At 41.5% G+C, this 17,052-nt stretch overlaps 1 protein-coding gene across 3 annotated transcripts in view; it reads right to left on the bottom strand.

Moving 5' to 3' along the window:
• Window positions 1-17,052, bottom strand: part of celsr3 (cadherin, EGF LAG seven-pass G-type receptor 3) — a 119,935-nt gene that overhangs the window by 45,281 nt on the left and 57,602 nt on the right. For all 3 annotated transcript variants that reach the window (XM_082519644.1, XM_082519645.1, XM_082519643.1), the window contains 6 exons: window positions 16,343-16,506; window positions 14,784-14,909; window positions 13,602-13,771; window positions 12,711-12,896; window positions 10,154-10,264; window positions 7,683-7,851 (listed from right to left, as the gene is read on the bottom strand). In XM_082519644.1, coding sequence (XP_082375770.1) covers window positions 7,683-7,851; window positions 10,154-10,264; window positions 12,711-12,896; window positions 13,602-13,771; window positions 14,784-14,909; window positions 16,343-16,506 — 926 coding nt within the window. The remainder of the gene's footprint in view (window positions 1-7,682; window positions 7,852-10,153; window positions 10,265-12,710; window positions 12,897-13,601; window positions 13,772-14,783; window positions 14,910-16,342; window positions 16,507-17,052) is intronic.

The following is a 17,052-nucleotide window of genomic DNA, read 5'->3' on the forward strand; positions in this document are numbered from 1 at the left end:
GTGGCCTTGGCTTCTGCTAGTACTCAGTATTCACTTACACCAGCATTCAAATGAATCCTTTTTCAGTAATTGCATGGCCTTCTAACTTTTTCTGCTCTCTGTACATAATCAAACCCAAACATGCTATATAATTTTTAAAAAAAACAGACACTAACCCAGCTTCATCTCCAAAACTTCACACAATGAAGCTAATTGGAGCCATTGTTCAGTTTCCAATTATTCATCTCACAATTTCTTCTAACAACAAATGCACAAAAACATTGTGCCTATTTTCTGTCTTCTCCACCTTTAATTTTATTGTTCTCTACATCTGTTGCTTTTCTTGAACACACACACACATTCACACATAGGTACACACACACGTACACTCTTCTATCAGCACTATACATCTTTACAGTTTCACCATGGCAACAGAAAAAAGGGAGACGACAACGGCCTTGGCTGTTTTCAGACGCGTATAATGACACTGGCCTTCTCGACACAACACGAGAGCGAGAAAGAGGCTCGAGCCTGAAGAACAAAGAATGGCGTGCATGTGTTTTTCATCTTTCGCAGTCAGGGTGCAGGAGTTGGTTTGAAAAGTTGTGCTTCTCGAGCGCTACACACATTCAGCGTGACTCACAGCTTCGCGTCTGACTTTCCTGTAACACAACATCAGCTTGACTTCTCCACATGACTACAATCAGGAAAGACCAATGAGTCATCTGTTCACTGAACCGTCCATTCATCCTCTGTGTATCCAACTGTCTTCTCTGACAGTGGAAAGATTGTGCGTGTCGAAATTTCCCAAACAAAATGCTCACACTGAGCGCCGAGTTCAGTAACTATGTGACAACGGCGGCTCACGATGAAAGAAAGAAAGCACTCGTTCAAATATGCACTGAACTTTTAGTTCGGTTTGTGCTGTTTTAGTTACATGTTTTAGCATGATACAAACTGGTCGTGGAACAATGCCAAAAACTGAACCGGAGCCAGGCAGATGTCAGCGACGTTTCCATAGAGATCACGTGATACTGTGTCTTTGAACGTGAGAGATATAGATCAGTTCATAACAAGGAAGAAATTGCATTTATCTTTTTGGGGTTTTTTTTGTAATACACAGATGAGTATTACAACACAGTTAAGCTGCCGTTTTATACATTTAAGTTCTGTTTCATTCGCTGCATGGTGAACTGAATGAATCAGACTCTTACAGTTATCCTTACTCTGGTCATGATGTTACCATCATAAACTCGGGATCAATCAAACGACAAGTCAATTAATTCAGTCATTTCAGTTGTGGATCCAAAAGCATGAAGCTGTGTGTGAGAGTTTGATTCACTGCTAATGAGTTTGTCTCTTTTCAAGAAACTTTTTAATTTTGTTGTATTCTACTCTTTGTCTCTTTATTGATTAAAAACAAAACAGACTCTCTCTACTCTAATTCAGACATACAGAAGGAATGAACCTCCTTCTGTATGTCTGACCTCCAACTGGCATCACCGCGACCTCCACCATCTTACTCAAACTTTCATTTGAGTATGTATTTCTTAACCATGATTAGACATCTAGAGAAGATCTCCACCTGATAGTTTTTCAGTGTAGAAATATTTGCTGGGTAAAAGAAAGCATCAAGAGGAGGCCATGAACACCACACACTGACGTATGGCCAACCCTCTAGCTACCCCACAAAAATCAATGAACAGTTGTTAAAGTCATTAATTTGTCCTTTTCTATCAGAGCGTTCTGCAGAACCCTTTCACCATGCTATTGTTCCCACAAACACACATTTTAACAGTGACATCAACTATTTGACTTGACTTTCTTGAGAGCTTCATTGACTAATTAACACTAATGACAAAATATTCCAGCCATCAGTGTTTTCACATCATCTGAAAGTGTTACAAATCGAACTTCCTGCTCTTTCTTTTGATGCATTAATGCGTTAACGAGCTAACGTGTTGACGCTGTGCAGCCCCACGCACAGGGCGATCCGCGCTAACTCGCTAACAGAGATTTTTCGGTTATGGCGTTAACGTCATTTTAACAAGATTAACGCTTACAGCACTAGTTATAAGTTATCAAAGTGCCTATAGTGATTTGCTGTAGGCCTAAGACCTGAAGGATCACGTCCTGTGTTATCTTTATGCACCATGCAAGTAATGGTCTCAGCCCGATCAACTTCATAAAAATGTTCTGGCTCTGCTGCTGAAGCAAATACTTTGCTGCAGAGGTTGCTGCTGATTTGGAGATTTGGAGACAGAGTTAATGTAGTAAAGCTATTTTAAAGTGCTTTTACTTGTGACATTGTATCCCCTGCAGACATTACTCAGTGTCATGATGTTATTACACACTTTATACCCCCGAGCTGCAATCATTTCAGAGATATTTTTGATTAAAGAAGTACACACTACACAGTACTTGCAGTGCACCATTCATATAGTCATATAACAGTGGTCTACCTGTATGTTTTTTATTTTGATATCACATCTGATCAATAAATGACACTTCCAGTTGAGGAGTCATTTGTCACAGAGTACAACTTTACCCTGATTCAGCACCCTGAGGATCTGGCATCTACTGGCCTGTTCTTCCAGGTTAGAGCACAGGAAACTACAACTCGAAGCTCATATATCTCCACCACTTTTCCCAGAGGCACGGCGTTTAATACACTGCAGCTGCACACCACGCCCAAACCAACAATGCACTTCCACCGCCAAACTCCATTTAAAGAAATATTTATTTGGCACTTGTTTACAGTCTGTAACACCTTGACAAAAGGCAAAAACACTGATGAATTACTCTCTACTGCAGTAAAAGCAGTTACAAGAGTTCTCGTTCTCCAATTGTGTTTTCTGCATATGATCGTGTGGGCTTCTAAACAGTCCGAGAACTCAAATGGACATAAATCAACATGGCTGCAATTTTTCATATTAGATCTCATTTTTCACAACGGCCAATTAGTCTGAAGCAGCTGGCAGCAACACGCACATAGTCATACTTGCTGTATGCTTTCTCACAAACACACGCACACGCACAGACAGTGAGGAGACGAGAAGGCAGATATCTCCTTGCTTCGTCATGCAGAACCTTGTTTCAGTGTGTGTGTGATTGACAGAGAGGCGGTGTGTTTCTTCTAGGAGGCCTTTTGCAGGTCAGATGCGCTGTCAGTTACCCGAGACCCATTAAGCTAACTTTAGCACCAGGGCAAAACACACAAACACACACATGAAAGGGAATTATTCAGAGTGCGCATCTACTTCTTTCTCCCTCTGCCGTTATTAAACTTTGATTTGTCTCTAAGCAGCATTCATTCTATAACAGTCTCAATTTTTAATGCTCATTGTGCTGATGAAATGTAATGATAATGAAAGCGCATGTGTGTACAGTAAATAAGTGCACGCATATTAAGTTTGTGGAAACGCTGTGTGTGTGTGTGTGTGTGTGTGTGTGTGTGTGTGTGTGTGTGTGTGTGTGTGTGTGTGTGTGGTTGAGTCTCAGTGTGAAGGCATCTGTGTGTGTGTGCCGAGTCTGAGTGCATGCTCCAAGTTAATAAGTCAAGGTGTTAGCATTAGCTTGCGGGCTGGTGCAGGATGCTACAGGGATAGCAGTGCCTCTCTGCTTCCTCTACCATGCTGTCAAGGCCTGAGGCTGTCTCACTATATCCTCCACATAGTCAAACTGACTCCTCTTTCACTCCCTCAAGCATCATGAGCATTTTCATCACTTTTTCTTTCTTGGATAACTTTTCATCACCTACTTCTGCCTTCTAAAGGTAGCTGCTGTGGTAGCAGTCTATGCAGAAGACTTTGGAGTGTTATACCTGATGCTCTTTCCTGAATTTTTTTTCCACAGACGTGGGAGGGTGTAAGCTGCTATGTTTATTTATTTATTTCTTCTTATGTGCTGAGGTAGTCTGACCTAGCAATCAGGCATATTCGGCTAAAAAGCACGACATACTACCAATCTCATGAATCTCATTTCAAGCCTGCTGCTTTTCCTTACAAAGCAAAATCAGTCTGATATGTGACAACTGTGACCCATTTTGCTTGTCTGTTTTTAAAGAGTGGAATGGCAACCTAATCACATCCTATACAGAACAGCACTGTTAGTGCTGTGTTATAACAAGAAAGTCCTGGGTTTGAATCTGCTGGTCTGTTGGGGTCTTTCTGTGTTGAGACTGAATGAAACCCCTTTTGGCTGCTTGTGTCCTCTCCATGTGATTTAAAACTGGCTGATTGATGTCCATCTCTCTAATTTAGGCCTGTGACAAGCTGGCAATCTGTTGCAGGGTCTCCCCCAAACCCAAACTGCATGAAGCCCCAGTCTCATAGACCTAGAAATTCAACAACCATATGGCAACCACCAGTCAAAGGGGAAAAATGGTAATTCTCTGACCTGTAGGTGAGTGATTGCTGTGATTGTCTCTGTGAAATTCGCAAAATCTCCATCATTCAGAGAATGTTTGTCTTAAGTGAAACTAATGTCGTTCGCGCAACTTTTACTTGGTGAAGGCGAATGTTTTCCATTCTCTGTGTTGCACTTTTTCCAAGTTTCACTACAGCTGAAAGAGTTAAAGGTGAATGTTTGACAAGATGGCACTTTTCATACATACTACACCTACCTATGGGAATCTGCTAGCAACCAAAGTGATCACATGGAGGTTTTTGAGGCACCACTCTCTTTGTGACCAATTTCAACTGGTGCTACAGGTTGCAGCAATCGCCTGCAACCTTTAACAACCACTTGCAAACTAGTCAAGGAATCCCTGAGGGGGTAACCAATCAGTCTGTAGGCCTGTGTGACAGAGGACTAAGTGGTTAAGATAATGAATGAATGGGCGGATGGATGAGTTTTCTCCATCAGTTTCACTTTTCCAGTTAGTTTTGTGTTGTAACCATAAACTGGATATAAAAGCGCACCATTTAATTTGTGGACTCGGGTTTATCATTTTGGCCATACTTAGACGAGGGAGTAAAGCTGAAATTCGCTACACTGAAGTTTGGCTAATGAAAAAACAGGAAACAAGAAAACTGAAAACACATTTCATAATTTTGATCCTTTAACAAATGAGTTATAAGAAAGAAAAAAAAAACACATCAGTAGATTTTTCATAAAAAAATGCTTTAAACTTTGTTTTCTTATTGTCAGGCTTTGAGCACATTTTTTTTCTATAAAGAGAGAAAGGTGCCCTTCCAGACGTTTCATCATTGGGTCTACTGGCATTGACCCGTATGTGGAACCAGCCTCAAATAGAAACTTATTGAATTTGATTTTTTTTGCATTTCACTCTCAGCTTCACGTCTCAGCCTTAGAGGATGCTGCCTGATTATAATTTACTGTTTCTGTCGCTGGTGTTTGCTTTACATTACAAAAGTTCTTCCTAATCTTAAAGAAATATTTGAGTTTTATGAAAAAAATTAAGAGAATAGTTTTTTCTACATGTACAGAAAAAATCTGAAGAAATATTGAAGCAGATTTGAAGGAAGGTGACTAATCTCAAAACGTGGATAGGCAACTTTTGTCTTTCTTCTGGTTTTCTCTTTAATGGTTCTTTTTCTGCTAACTTGCCAGCCAGTCTTTTGTATCCTCACCCCTTTACCCATAATATAAATAATCTCTCTTAATCGCCTCCCGTTCAGCTGGCCTTACATGTTACATCAATACTTTTAGAGCTGAAGAGCTTCTGTTGCATGCACTGCTGCTAACTGCTAGATCCAAATAAATATCAAATATCACTCCTTACGCTGTTCTTCTTCCTTGCTTCACTCTCATGTGTGCAGCTGTCATGTTAATTTTCTCTCAACTCCAAGTTCATCCCTGTGTACGTATATTCCCAGACGTGTCACTAGTGTTTTCAGGCTGTTTGATTTGACTTTCTCGTGCCCTCTTTTTTTTCCCCTTCCTTCCTCCAAACTTTGTGTTTTTCATTTTTTTACACTATTTCTGTCACCCGCCTTTTTCTGTTCATTAATCATTTATATTTTCACTCCCTTTGTTCCTCCTCTGCATTTTTCATCTTTCAATTGTTTTTTTTCCTCGCTGCATTTCTCTATACAGTATACACTTTCCTTACTCTCTCCTCTGTCTCTTTACTTCTCCACCCCTCTCCTTCTGTTTTAATCATATTCTTTTCCTCCACATTAATTCCACCTCATTATATTCACCTTACTAAGGAGCTTTTGGAAGTTAGCCTGCAGTCGGTCTCTTTCTCTTGGTCTCAGGTGGATGGGGACTCATTATGCAAACCCAAATATCAGTTTAACCCAGTTACAGCACTGGGAGACACCTACGCATATGGACACATTATAATTACTCCCCTTTTTTGTTGTTTCTCAGTAAGCCGGCTTCTTTAACCTTTTACTCTCAAACCTCAGCTATTTTACATTGAATGTCTACAATGGTCAAAACTTTAGACCATTTTGCCTGGCTTGGAGTGGAAAATAACAATGGAAAATACTTTTTGGTGTGTTACATTTTGTCTGTTAATCTATTCATTTTACAACAATCACATCACATCAATCCTTTTTAGCATTTTTGTAGTTGTTTTTTGGGAGCGGGGTACTATGACTATTAGTTTCACCTGTAGTGAAAAAGTTAGCGGTGATGTTGTGTCTTCACATTTAATAAGAGACTTGTTAAATGTGCTGATCTTTGTTTTAGGTGTTACAAATTCACATATTTCTGTGAACATGTTGCATTATTCTGTAGCTGTAAGACCGAGGGTGGGAAAAAAATGCATACTACATTTACCAGACGTTGGTTAAGGCAGGAGACGGGACAAAGATGGTGAAGCAATCTTAAATTTTTTTATTTATTTATTTATTTATTTTGGGGGAGGGGTCCATTTAGGGGTGGGAGGAGCATTATGTCACAAAATTATCTGACTGTACGAAGAACTGACTCAGATCGACTGCAGTCACTCTCATACAGATTGCCAAGCCATCTGTAATCAGTCTAAGTCTGTCTGAACTGAGGAGTGCAACTTGTCTGCAACACATCTCTTTGCATTATAGGACTCAATTTAGCTGGTTGCTAACCGGCTCTACTTACATCCCTATATAAAAGCAAGGTTGCCAAGTGTCTATATAATTTTTCCGTTAAATCATCTTTTTTGTAGCAATTATGTCACCATTTGTGGAGGAATTTCTGAATTTCTATTTCAAATCTATGGCTGGTTCTGGCTGGACTCTGAATGTGAGTAGTGAATTTGTGTACATGTGGACGGTAACAGATTTGCAACAGGTGGAAACAGACTTGTGATTTTTCATGATTTATCGGTTAACTGTTGTGTTATCACAAACAGACTATAAGTAATTGCCAAACCTCATGCTGTTTTACCGCTGTCTTGACGTACCAAAATTACTTTGAACAGTCACATTTCACTCGTGCCACGGTCTCCAGTAACTGTTTTCCTTAGTGTGACGGTAGCATGAAAACGACACACTAACACTTATATTAAATAAATTTTTTTACAAACCTACAACATTCGTACATACGCGTTCATCAAGCCAATAATGGCACAGTTTTACATCACAAGTCAAAATATTAGTAATTTTTTCCTGAACAAAAAGGTTGTTTTTAAAAATGGTTAATAACTCGAGATCCCCAGCATACTGCATGTTAGTTTACATCTGTAAATAGACGTCTCTATACTTCGCATCAAGCTCAACTGCAAAGCCCACACCATCTGCTTCACTCACCGGGTTCACATAGACAGGTGTGCCTCTCCCATTGGTCGGAACAACGGCTATGAGCTGGACAGGGAGACGAGAGGCAGGGATTACCGACACTGCAGCCAGTTTCCACTTTGACAGCTCTAGAGGGGCGGGGCAGAGCGGGGGCGTCCGGTCTCACGCCTAATCGAACGCCCTGTAGGAAGAGAAAGTGAGGGTCACGTTACCTCAACACAACACACAAAAACAATAGCAGCTGTATTAGCGTATTCACCGGCCTATCCCAGAGTCATTTTTTACTTTTATTTTTTATCTTCACTGTATTTTGGATTACCCCAGAAATTAAAGCTGTCCTCAAGCAGAAGAGGAGGGCCTTCAAATCCATAGACAAAGAGGAGTTGAAAAGGGTGCAGAGAGAGTTGAGGGGACTGATAAGGAATGGGAAGGACAGCTACAGGCAGAAGATGGAGAACCAGCTTCAGCAAAACAACGTTGGTGAAGTCTGGAGAGGCCTCAGAACCATCTCAGGCCACAAACAGCAGAACTCTCTGCCTGGTAGGGATGTGAGGTGGGCAAATGAACTGAATCATTTCTTCAACAGATTTGATTCAACCATGAGACAGTCTACAACATCGGCTGCAGACTCACCCACCCCCACTGCTGCTGTTCCACCTCAGACACTTCACACCTCCTCTATTCACCCTGCTCACTCCCCCCCACCCCCAACAACAGCATCCAATACACACTCAACACAAGGCTCCAGCCTGTCTCTCTCAACCACCCAGGTTAGGAGGGAACTGAGGAGGATTAATGGCAAGAAGGCAGCGGGCCCAGATGGCATCAGCTCGAGGGTCGTCAGGTCCTGCGCGGACCAACTGTGTGGGGTGATGGAGCACCTCTTCAACCTGAGCCTGAGGTTGGGAAGAGTCCCACAGCTCTGGAAAACCTCCTGTGTTGTACCAGTGCCAAAGACTTCACGCCCCAAGGACCTCAACAGCTACAGGCCGGTGGCTCTGACATCCCACCTGATGAAGACCCTGGAGCGGTTGGTCCTGGCTCAGCTTTGGCGCCTAACAAGCTCATCACTGGACCCACTTCAGTTTGCCTACCAGCCTGGCATTGGAGCGGATGATGCCGTCATTCACCTCCTACATCGTTCCCTCGCTCACCTGGAGACCGCTGGAAGCACTGTGAGAATCATGTTCTTTGATTTCTCCAGTGCCTTCAACACCATTCTTCCCTCGGTTCTGAAGGACAAGCTGGAGAACTCTGGAGTGGACCATCACCTCACTACCTGGATTTTGGACTACCTCACCGACCGACCACAGTATGTGAGGACTCAGGGCTGTGTGTCGGACAGGGTCGTCTGCAGTACGGGGGCCCCACAGGGAACGGTTCTGGCTCCGTTCCTCTTCACCATCTACACTGCAGACTTCTCCCACAATTCCACCCAGTGCTTCCTGCAGAAGTTCTCTGATGACTCTGCAATAGTCGGCCTCATCACTGATGGGGACGACAAGGAGTACAGAGGACTGACTCAAGACTTTGTGGACTGGTGCCAGCTGAACTACCTCCAGATCAATGCCAGTAAAACCAAGGAGCTGGTGGTAGACTTCCGCAGGCACAAGCATTCTCCACTGCAACCACTGAACATCCAGGGTATGGACATTGAGGCTGTGGACAGCTACAGGTACCTTGGTGTTCATCTGAACAACAGACTGGACTGGACTCATAACTCAGACGCCCTCTACAGGAAAGGGCAGAGCAGGCTGTACCTGCTGCAGAGACTCAGGTCGTTTGGGGTGGAGGGCCCACTCCTGAAGACCTTCTATGACTCTGTGGTGGCTTCTGCTATCTTTTATGGTGTGGTCTGCTGGGGCGGCAGCATCTCTGCTGGGGACAGGAAGAGACTGAACAGGGTGATCCGAAGGGCCAGCTCTGTTCTAGGATGCCCTCTGGACCCAGTGGAGGTGGTGAGTGACAGGAGAATGGCGGCTAAGCTGTCATCCCTGTTGGACAACGTCTCCCACCCCATGCAGCAGACTGTGACAGCACTGAGCAGCTCCTTCAGTGGGAGACTGCGGCACCCACGGTGTGGGACGGAGAGATTTCGCAGGTCTTTCCTCCCCACTGCTGTCAGACTCCACAACAAAGACTTTAACTGAACAAACACACACATCCACACATGTGCAATAACACTAAGTGCAATAATCTTTTCTGGCATCGTTGTATTTTTACTCAGTTGTATATAGCATTCGTATTCTATTTTTATCTTATTGTATATTTTTATTCTATTTTATTCTACTGTATATAGTATATTATTTTATTCTATTCTGTACAGCTGTGTACTGTATTTATTCTTATTGTATTCGAATTTTTGCGTCATAACTTTTGCACTGTCCACTTCCTGCTGTGACAAAACAAATTTCCCACGTGTGGGACTAATAAAGGTTATCTTATCTTATCTTATCTTATGAGTTAAAAACTCCATCCTTTACCTGTATGCATCCTCTTATCCCGTTCTGAACCTCCCCAGATCCCAGCACTCCTCCAACATGCAGATGTTTCACCTTCAAACCATGAATCTCATTTCCCACTATCACTGTTCCCTAATGGGGAAAGAAGGAAAGAGGTGGGGGAACAGATGGAGACAGGAAAGGAAAAGAATATGATTATTAATAGCAGCAAACACACTCAGCAATGAAGGGTAAAAAAAAAATAGTTACAAGCTAGTGACCATCAGTAAAAACATAATTAAAAAGATGTTTCTGTTATGAGTTTACATCAAAATGAACTGAAAAAGATACGATTTTTTTCCCTGGAAGGATTATTGATTTCCAGAAACCGCTATATTGTTATTTACCGATATATCAGCGAGCAGCGCCAGGTTATTATGAGGCTTGTGTCAGTCAAATAGAAGGGGAGGTGGAGAGGAGCGTGAATAGAATTCGACTGAATGATTGGCTTCATTAAACAGAAGAAAACCATAATATGCAATCACTGCAGAGAAGGTCAATGCTCAAGTGATAACTCCAGCAGAATTGTGAAGAAATGTTGACAGGCAACTTGGCTTGCGAGGATCATGAAAGCAAAATCAATGAGCCGCATTCATCACCGTTTCAGCAGCAGTAGAAGATGCTAAAATGGAAGCTGAGATATGTCTGATAACAGCGGCACATGTGCCAAAACCCCTTTCAAAGGCAACTGCCGTTTAATTGTTTAATAATTTTGTATTTGAAATGTTTTTCTGCACCATTTGCTCAGTGTGCTACTTGATGCACTTTGGAGAATAGCCTGGTGAACTACAATGAACAGATGAAAGACATAACGTGCTGACAGACGATTTAGGGAATAGCACGACATAAAAACACGACAAAGGCTGTTTGTGTTTGCTTAAACCGAGCCAAAGATGATTATAATACGGACGGTGGTTGTGCACGTGCTTCTCTGTGTTCATGTCACTGCCACATATGTACAGGCGCATACATCATACTAGCGCATGCACGGAAACAAACATCGCACAGTACAATCTGACATAATAATCCACCGGAGATTAGTGAAACGAGGATTAGAAGCCCACATCTTGGGGAGTCTGACGCTCTGCAGGATTTTAGAAAAACCTGTATATGTTCTAAACATTTATATGTATGTGCGTATGTGTGTGTGTTTCTTTGATATAGGCTTTGTATTTGTTTTAAAAAGACAGGATGTTGTATAACACTGTCAAGGATTGTTAGGCAAAGAACGGAAGGAGGGAGAAGTAATAATGCAGTAAGAAATAAAAAGATAGGAAGATAACAAGGTTTACTTTTGATGAAATATACTTGAAATGTACTATGAATATACCTTAAGACGTGTGTGAAATACGTTTTTGTATGTTCCAAAGACTTTTTTCATGTAATGCGAATTATACCCATGGCTCATATGTAAGGTAAATTAAGGAAAATGAACTCCGACATTAGAATCTCAGCTGAAAATTTAACCCTGCATAACATTGCTTTCAAAAACGCAGACTGCAAGAGTACTTTATTAAGCACCTGTTGACCAAGCACGCCAAAACCTTGCCATTTTCTTTTAGCTGCTATGTATGCCAGTATTTTTAAGATTAGACACAAAGCTTTTTATTTCAATAAAGCTTACAGTTAGGGCTGATTAGGTGACCCTGAACTAGCTCCTTCTCATGTTACAATGAGCTCAGTCTGCTGAAGGACTTTCTGTAACGCGCTGATTATTTCTTCTCCACTGACGTCTTTTTCCCCTCCATGTGTTTATACATCACTGCATATCATTATATGTGTCCTCCGTCTCCCTATGTTCTTTTTTTTACTTTTCTCTCCAACCCATCCCTCAGCCAATTGCAGCAGATGGCTGCCCTTCCCTGAGCATGGTTTCATCCTGTTGAAAGGGAGTTCTTCCTTCCCACCGTTGCCTAGTGCTGCTTACAAGGGGTTGTCTGATTGGTGGTTTTCGCAAAAATTCACCAGCCCAATCTACAATAAACTAATATCTTTCTTAATTTAAGGAATTCATACAATTGGTTATTTATTTATTCATGTTTAGCATCCTAAAATACATCCTTCATCGCTTTGGCTCAAAGCAGGAAGTGAGAGAGACGTCTGTACTTATGGGGACATTCTGGATTAGAGGAAATTAAATAGGTTTGCTTTCCTCGATTCATATTAAATGCTTTAAAATTTCAATTAAGTACTTCTCTGGCGATTACACCGAATAATATAGCCCATCAAGGAGCTGCTGATTTCAAACAGACAGAATAAATGGAGAATTACAACTGGAAAAAAAGAATTGCCTCTTTTAATTTGAACACAGTCAAAAAAATTAATTTTTAAGCCAAATTAAGCCTTATTGATTTCATAAAGCAGATACGACAAAAAACCTTCTTATTCATTTAAACTATGCTTGCAGGATAAATTTAATATTTAATTTACTTTTTTTTCAAGCTATTAAAGGACTTTAATTTCCCCCCCTTTAAAAAAATCGACTGTACTATGTGCCTCTAGTGTAAGTGTGCTCGATTTCGATGATAATTTGCACTACCTGATAGAGTCCGAAGTCCAGCCGCAGTGTGGCGACATAGCGAGTCTCGCGGCCACTGCGAACGTCTCGCAGCTCCAGCTGGAGGTCGTGCCACCGGCCGTCTGCCACTTGAACCTGATCCAACCGCAAACGCACCGGTCTGGTTGAGCCGCGGGTCACCGAAAAGACCAGCTGACCATTAATTACCTGATGAGAGCGAGAAGAATAAATGAATAAATAAAATTCGCAAATCACATTAAAAGAAAAACAAAAAGAAGAAAAAAGAGGGAGAGGGAGAAAAAAACGATCCACTGCTATGACTGTGTGAGTGTGACTGTGTGTAGGAGCGTGAAATCCGACGTCTTGGCTCAGCTTCCACCGAGATTCTGCTAATTTAAAACACTCTTTGGATTTAGCATCTGAAACTTAACGTATATAAACAAGCTCAAATTGTGTTTAAGCCTAAATGCAGTTAAAGCTTTTTGAGTTTCTGGTGATAGTGGAAAGGTTGGTGAAAGGAAGGGCACCATTTATAGATGTACTCACAATCAGTGTTTCAGACGGTGAAACATAAGAAGCTCCTTCAACACCAGATATGGATACTTTTAAAGAAATATGAACTGCTTTCAGACTCCATGGAGCCTGGTGTTATTTAAAAGGGAACAGTAGTCCCAGCTGTAGACTCTTTTATTATTATTAAAATGTAAACCACTGAATTTCCACTAATTCTACTTCTTCTTCTTTTGGCTGCTCCCTTTAAAGGTCGTCACAGCAGATTATCCCAATCCATCTCAGCCCATCCCTCCTCCGTCACATCAACCCTCTGCAGTTTTATCTTCAACATCCTCAATATCCCTCCTCCGCTAACCATCTCGACCTTGCCTCTTAAATGTTAAATGTGTTCGTGCCCACCTGGAACACCAGGCTGATATACTGGCCAGCCTGGGCCTGCAGCAAAGTCCCTTCACGGGCTCTGGTTCTGAACACCAGGCCGAGGTACCAGGGTGCGGAGATGGTTACGTCATTCTTCAGGTCCCACCAGAGGGCGCTGTTACCCAGAAAGCGGTGTACGTGTGTCATCACTGAGGCGAAGAGAAAAAAACGAAAATGAAAATTAGTGAAATTTCCGAAACAATTTCCAGATGATACTGTTGTCCTTATCCGTCAGTCGGCAACATAATTCTTGTAGTTGTTCACTTTAATATTGTGTGTTTTTCAAAGCATCATCAGGACTATTGGTTTGTTGGTTTGAAGGACAAACAGACCATGTCTGTTCGGGCATGACGTGATCTTTAATGCATTTCATGCCCAAATAGCTTCCACAGTTGTTTGCTCTCTGTTGTTTAATTACCAATCAAAGGTATAAAAGCTTCCAAAATTAAATGATGAAACATATGTTACACTGCAGTCTCTGAAGTACAAACTAAGTCCCAGAACTTGTGAACATTTTTCACTGAGATCAATAAACACCATGTTTTTTTTCTTTTTTTCCCCTCAAGTGAATCTTGACGCTTTATTTCCCCTTAGAGTTGGACGTCTGTGCTCGCAATCAAGACATGCCAGTAAAAATAAATGAGTAAAACCACCTGGGCTAGTGAATGTCCACTCATGAGAGGGAAATCTCTAAAGGTTTATTACGGTTCAGTTATACACAGGAAATACAGCCAGATATCTAGTAACAACTGTCTCATGGGCTAAATTTATTCTTAGCTCAGTCTGTTGGACTGTATTTTTCCATCATCAATTCTTCCTTTTTATTTAAGACGGTGCATTCATATTATGCAGGTCAACACTCACTGAGCCACATTAAGTGAAAAGGTGTTATCTGGGGGATTTAAGCTTAGGTAAGCTGTGAACAAATTAATGAAGTGTTAGTATAATTACAGCCGAAAAACAAAGTCCTGTGAAAATCAGGTTTTAAAAATAAAACGTTAAAATCCCAGCCACTGCTAGAAAATGCTCGTTCCACCAGCAACTGTCTTGCTACTTACTAATAATTATGCTGAAGTGGCATGATAAAATTAACATTGTTAAAGGTTGCTATTAGTGTAGTTACTGTAGGGCTACGGGATAAGAAAAATCTCGGCCTCTTACCGTGGCTGCAGTCCTTCCCACCGTATCCTAGGGGACAGTCACAGGAGAAAGTCTCCCAGCTCACACTGCAGGTTCCTCCGTTCTGACACGGGTTGGACTTACAGAAGGGATGTTTGGCACTGCAGCCTAGTGGAAGCAGCAGAGATCACTGAAGTTATAAAAATGAATTGCAACATACTGTACATGATAAGTCTTCATGCTGTCACTGTGAGCTTTATAACATTACCCACACACACAAGCATTTTCAAAATAAAGTTCAACCGATTTTTTGGCTATTTGTTGGTCTGTTGGTATCATAATGACACCAGGAACGACAAATACCTACAATGACCAATAAATGATCAAATTAAAAGGTAAATAAGACTGGAGAAACACCCTTCAACCATGTAATGAGTGTTGATGTTACACTGTTTGTCCATCAGAGGGACCTCTACAAGTTCCCTGTTGCCAACAAGTCTTTGGAACGCCAAACACAACAACCCGCTGGTCAGGCAAAGCGTAATTAAATAAATAATTGACTAAAACAAATGTTAAGGAAATGTTTTTCTTTTTGGTATGCCTGAAAGAAATTGGCTAATATTTCTAAAACTCCTCTGTCGGAGTAATTCAGGGTGTTTAAAGTTTTCAGTCTAGTTAAAAACACTCAAAATTGAATGAAAAGTGGTGATCATCATTTTTATATGTTCAAGTGCATAGTGTGGAGGATGTCATAAGGCCTTGAGGCAATCGGATGTAAAACACAATATTTCTGAGTGTTTTATGTTTAAATCGGACAGATTTGGTAAATGGTAATGGTAAATGGCCTGCATTTGTATAGCGCTTTTCTAGTCCATAGGACCCCAAAGCGCTTTACACTACATTCAGTCATCCACCCATTCACACACACAGGCGATAGCAAGCTACATTGTAGCCACAGCTGCCCTGGGGCGCACTGACAGAGGCGAGGCTGCCGGACACAGGCGCCACCGGGCCCTCTGACCACCACCAGTAGGCAAACACGGGGTTAGTATCTTGCCCAAGGATATTTGGCATGCAGCCAGGGTGCAGCCTGGGATCGAACCACCGACCTTCTGATTAGTGGCTGACCTGCTCTGCCACCTGAGCTACAGCCACCCTGTAACTGTTTGCCCTGAATGCGACTGGAAGGTTAAAAGTCATCAAAAATACGATATGAAAATGAAAGATATGCAAACAGTTACACATAGTAGCACAACAAAACAATGATGTATAACAAATGTTTTCCTTTCATTTCACTGACTATAATAAAAAGTAATGCAAGCACCCAGTCCACCAGTGAAAATCCAATTTCAGTGCAATGAAGCCTAACTATATATGACTATATGTGAAGAAGTGGCTCTACCCCATTATTGTTTCCTATAATGTTTAGAAGCACAAAGTGGTTCGTAGCACACAAACCCTTAAAAGCTACTTCATTTAAATACTAACGTTTGTGTGTGTTTTGCCACAATGGGTGAAAAGGCTATTGAGAAGGAGCTAAATGTTACTAATGCACAATAATACATGTTTGAAGGAAAGCAAACATGGTTCCCAGCACTGACCAGGAAGCGTTCCATTATTGGCGATAAATCCAGCCATGTCCAGCGGTTTGCTATCGATGTGCAGCTCTTTCATGCAACCGATAAACTCCCTGGTGCCAAAGGGAAAGTTGTCTGGCACATTAGGGACTCCACCCAGAAATAATGGACCAGTCAAGTCCAGAGACCTAAGAAACACAAAGATAGAAAGCAAGGAGTAAATATAGTGGAGAACAAATGGGGTTATGGAAGAAACACAGGATTATTCTTCTTCAAGTAAGAGAGGGAGGAGAGAGGGATGAAAGAAGAAGGGGTGAAAAGAAGGCAGAACATGAAAGAGGGTATGAGAGAGGGATTAAACAAACCTAGAGATTAAACATGTCATCAGAGGTAAATGAAATGTGTCATCATTCAGAATCGAAATCACAGAAAAGCAGGGGATGTTGAGGATAAATTAGATGATGGTGTTTTTTAAGGTAAAAATGGAAACAGAGAAGGAACAGACAGATTGAACACAAATACACTGAGAAAGAAAAGGAGACAGATGAAGAGACAGATGAACAAACAGGAGATTAAACAGGAGTTACATCAACCGTCTTGAGAGAAGAGGTAGAGGTGGATGACAAGATGAAGAAGGAGAAAGGAGACACAATCCGGCAATAAAAGGTGGTAGATATAAGTGCAGCCTGCTCTAGGAGGAAGAGGGGGAATGGCAATGCCAAAGGAAGAAAAAA

This window comes from Aulonocara stuartgranti (assembly GCF_965226115.1).
Source record: "Aulonocara stuartgranti genome assembly, chromosome: 20".
Taxonomy (NCBI): Eukaryota; Metazoa; Chordata; class Actinopteri; order Cichliformes; family Cichlidae; genus Aulonocara; species Aulonocara stuartgranti.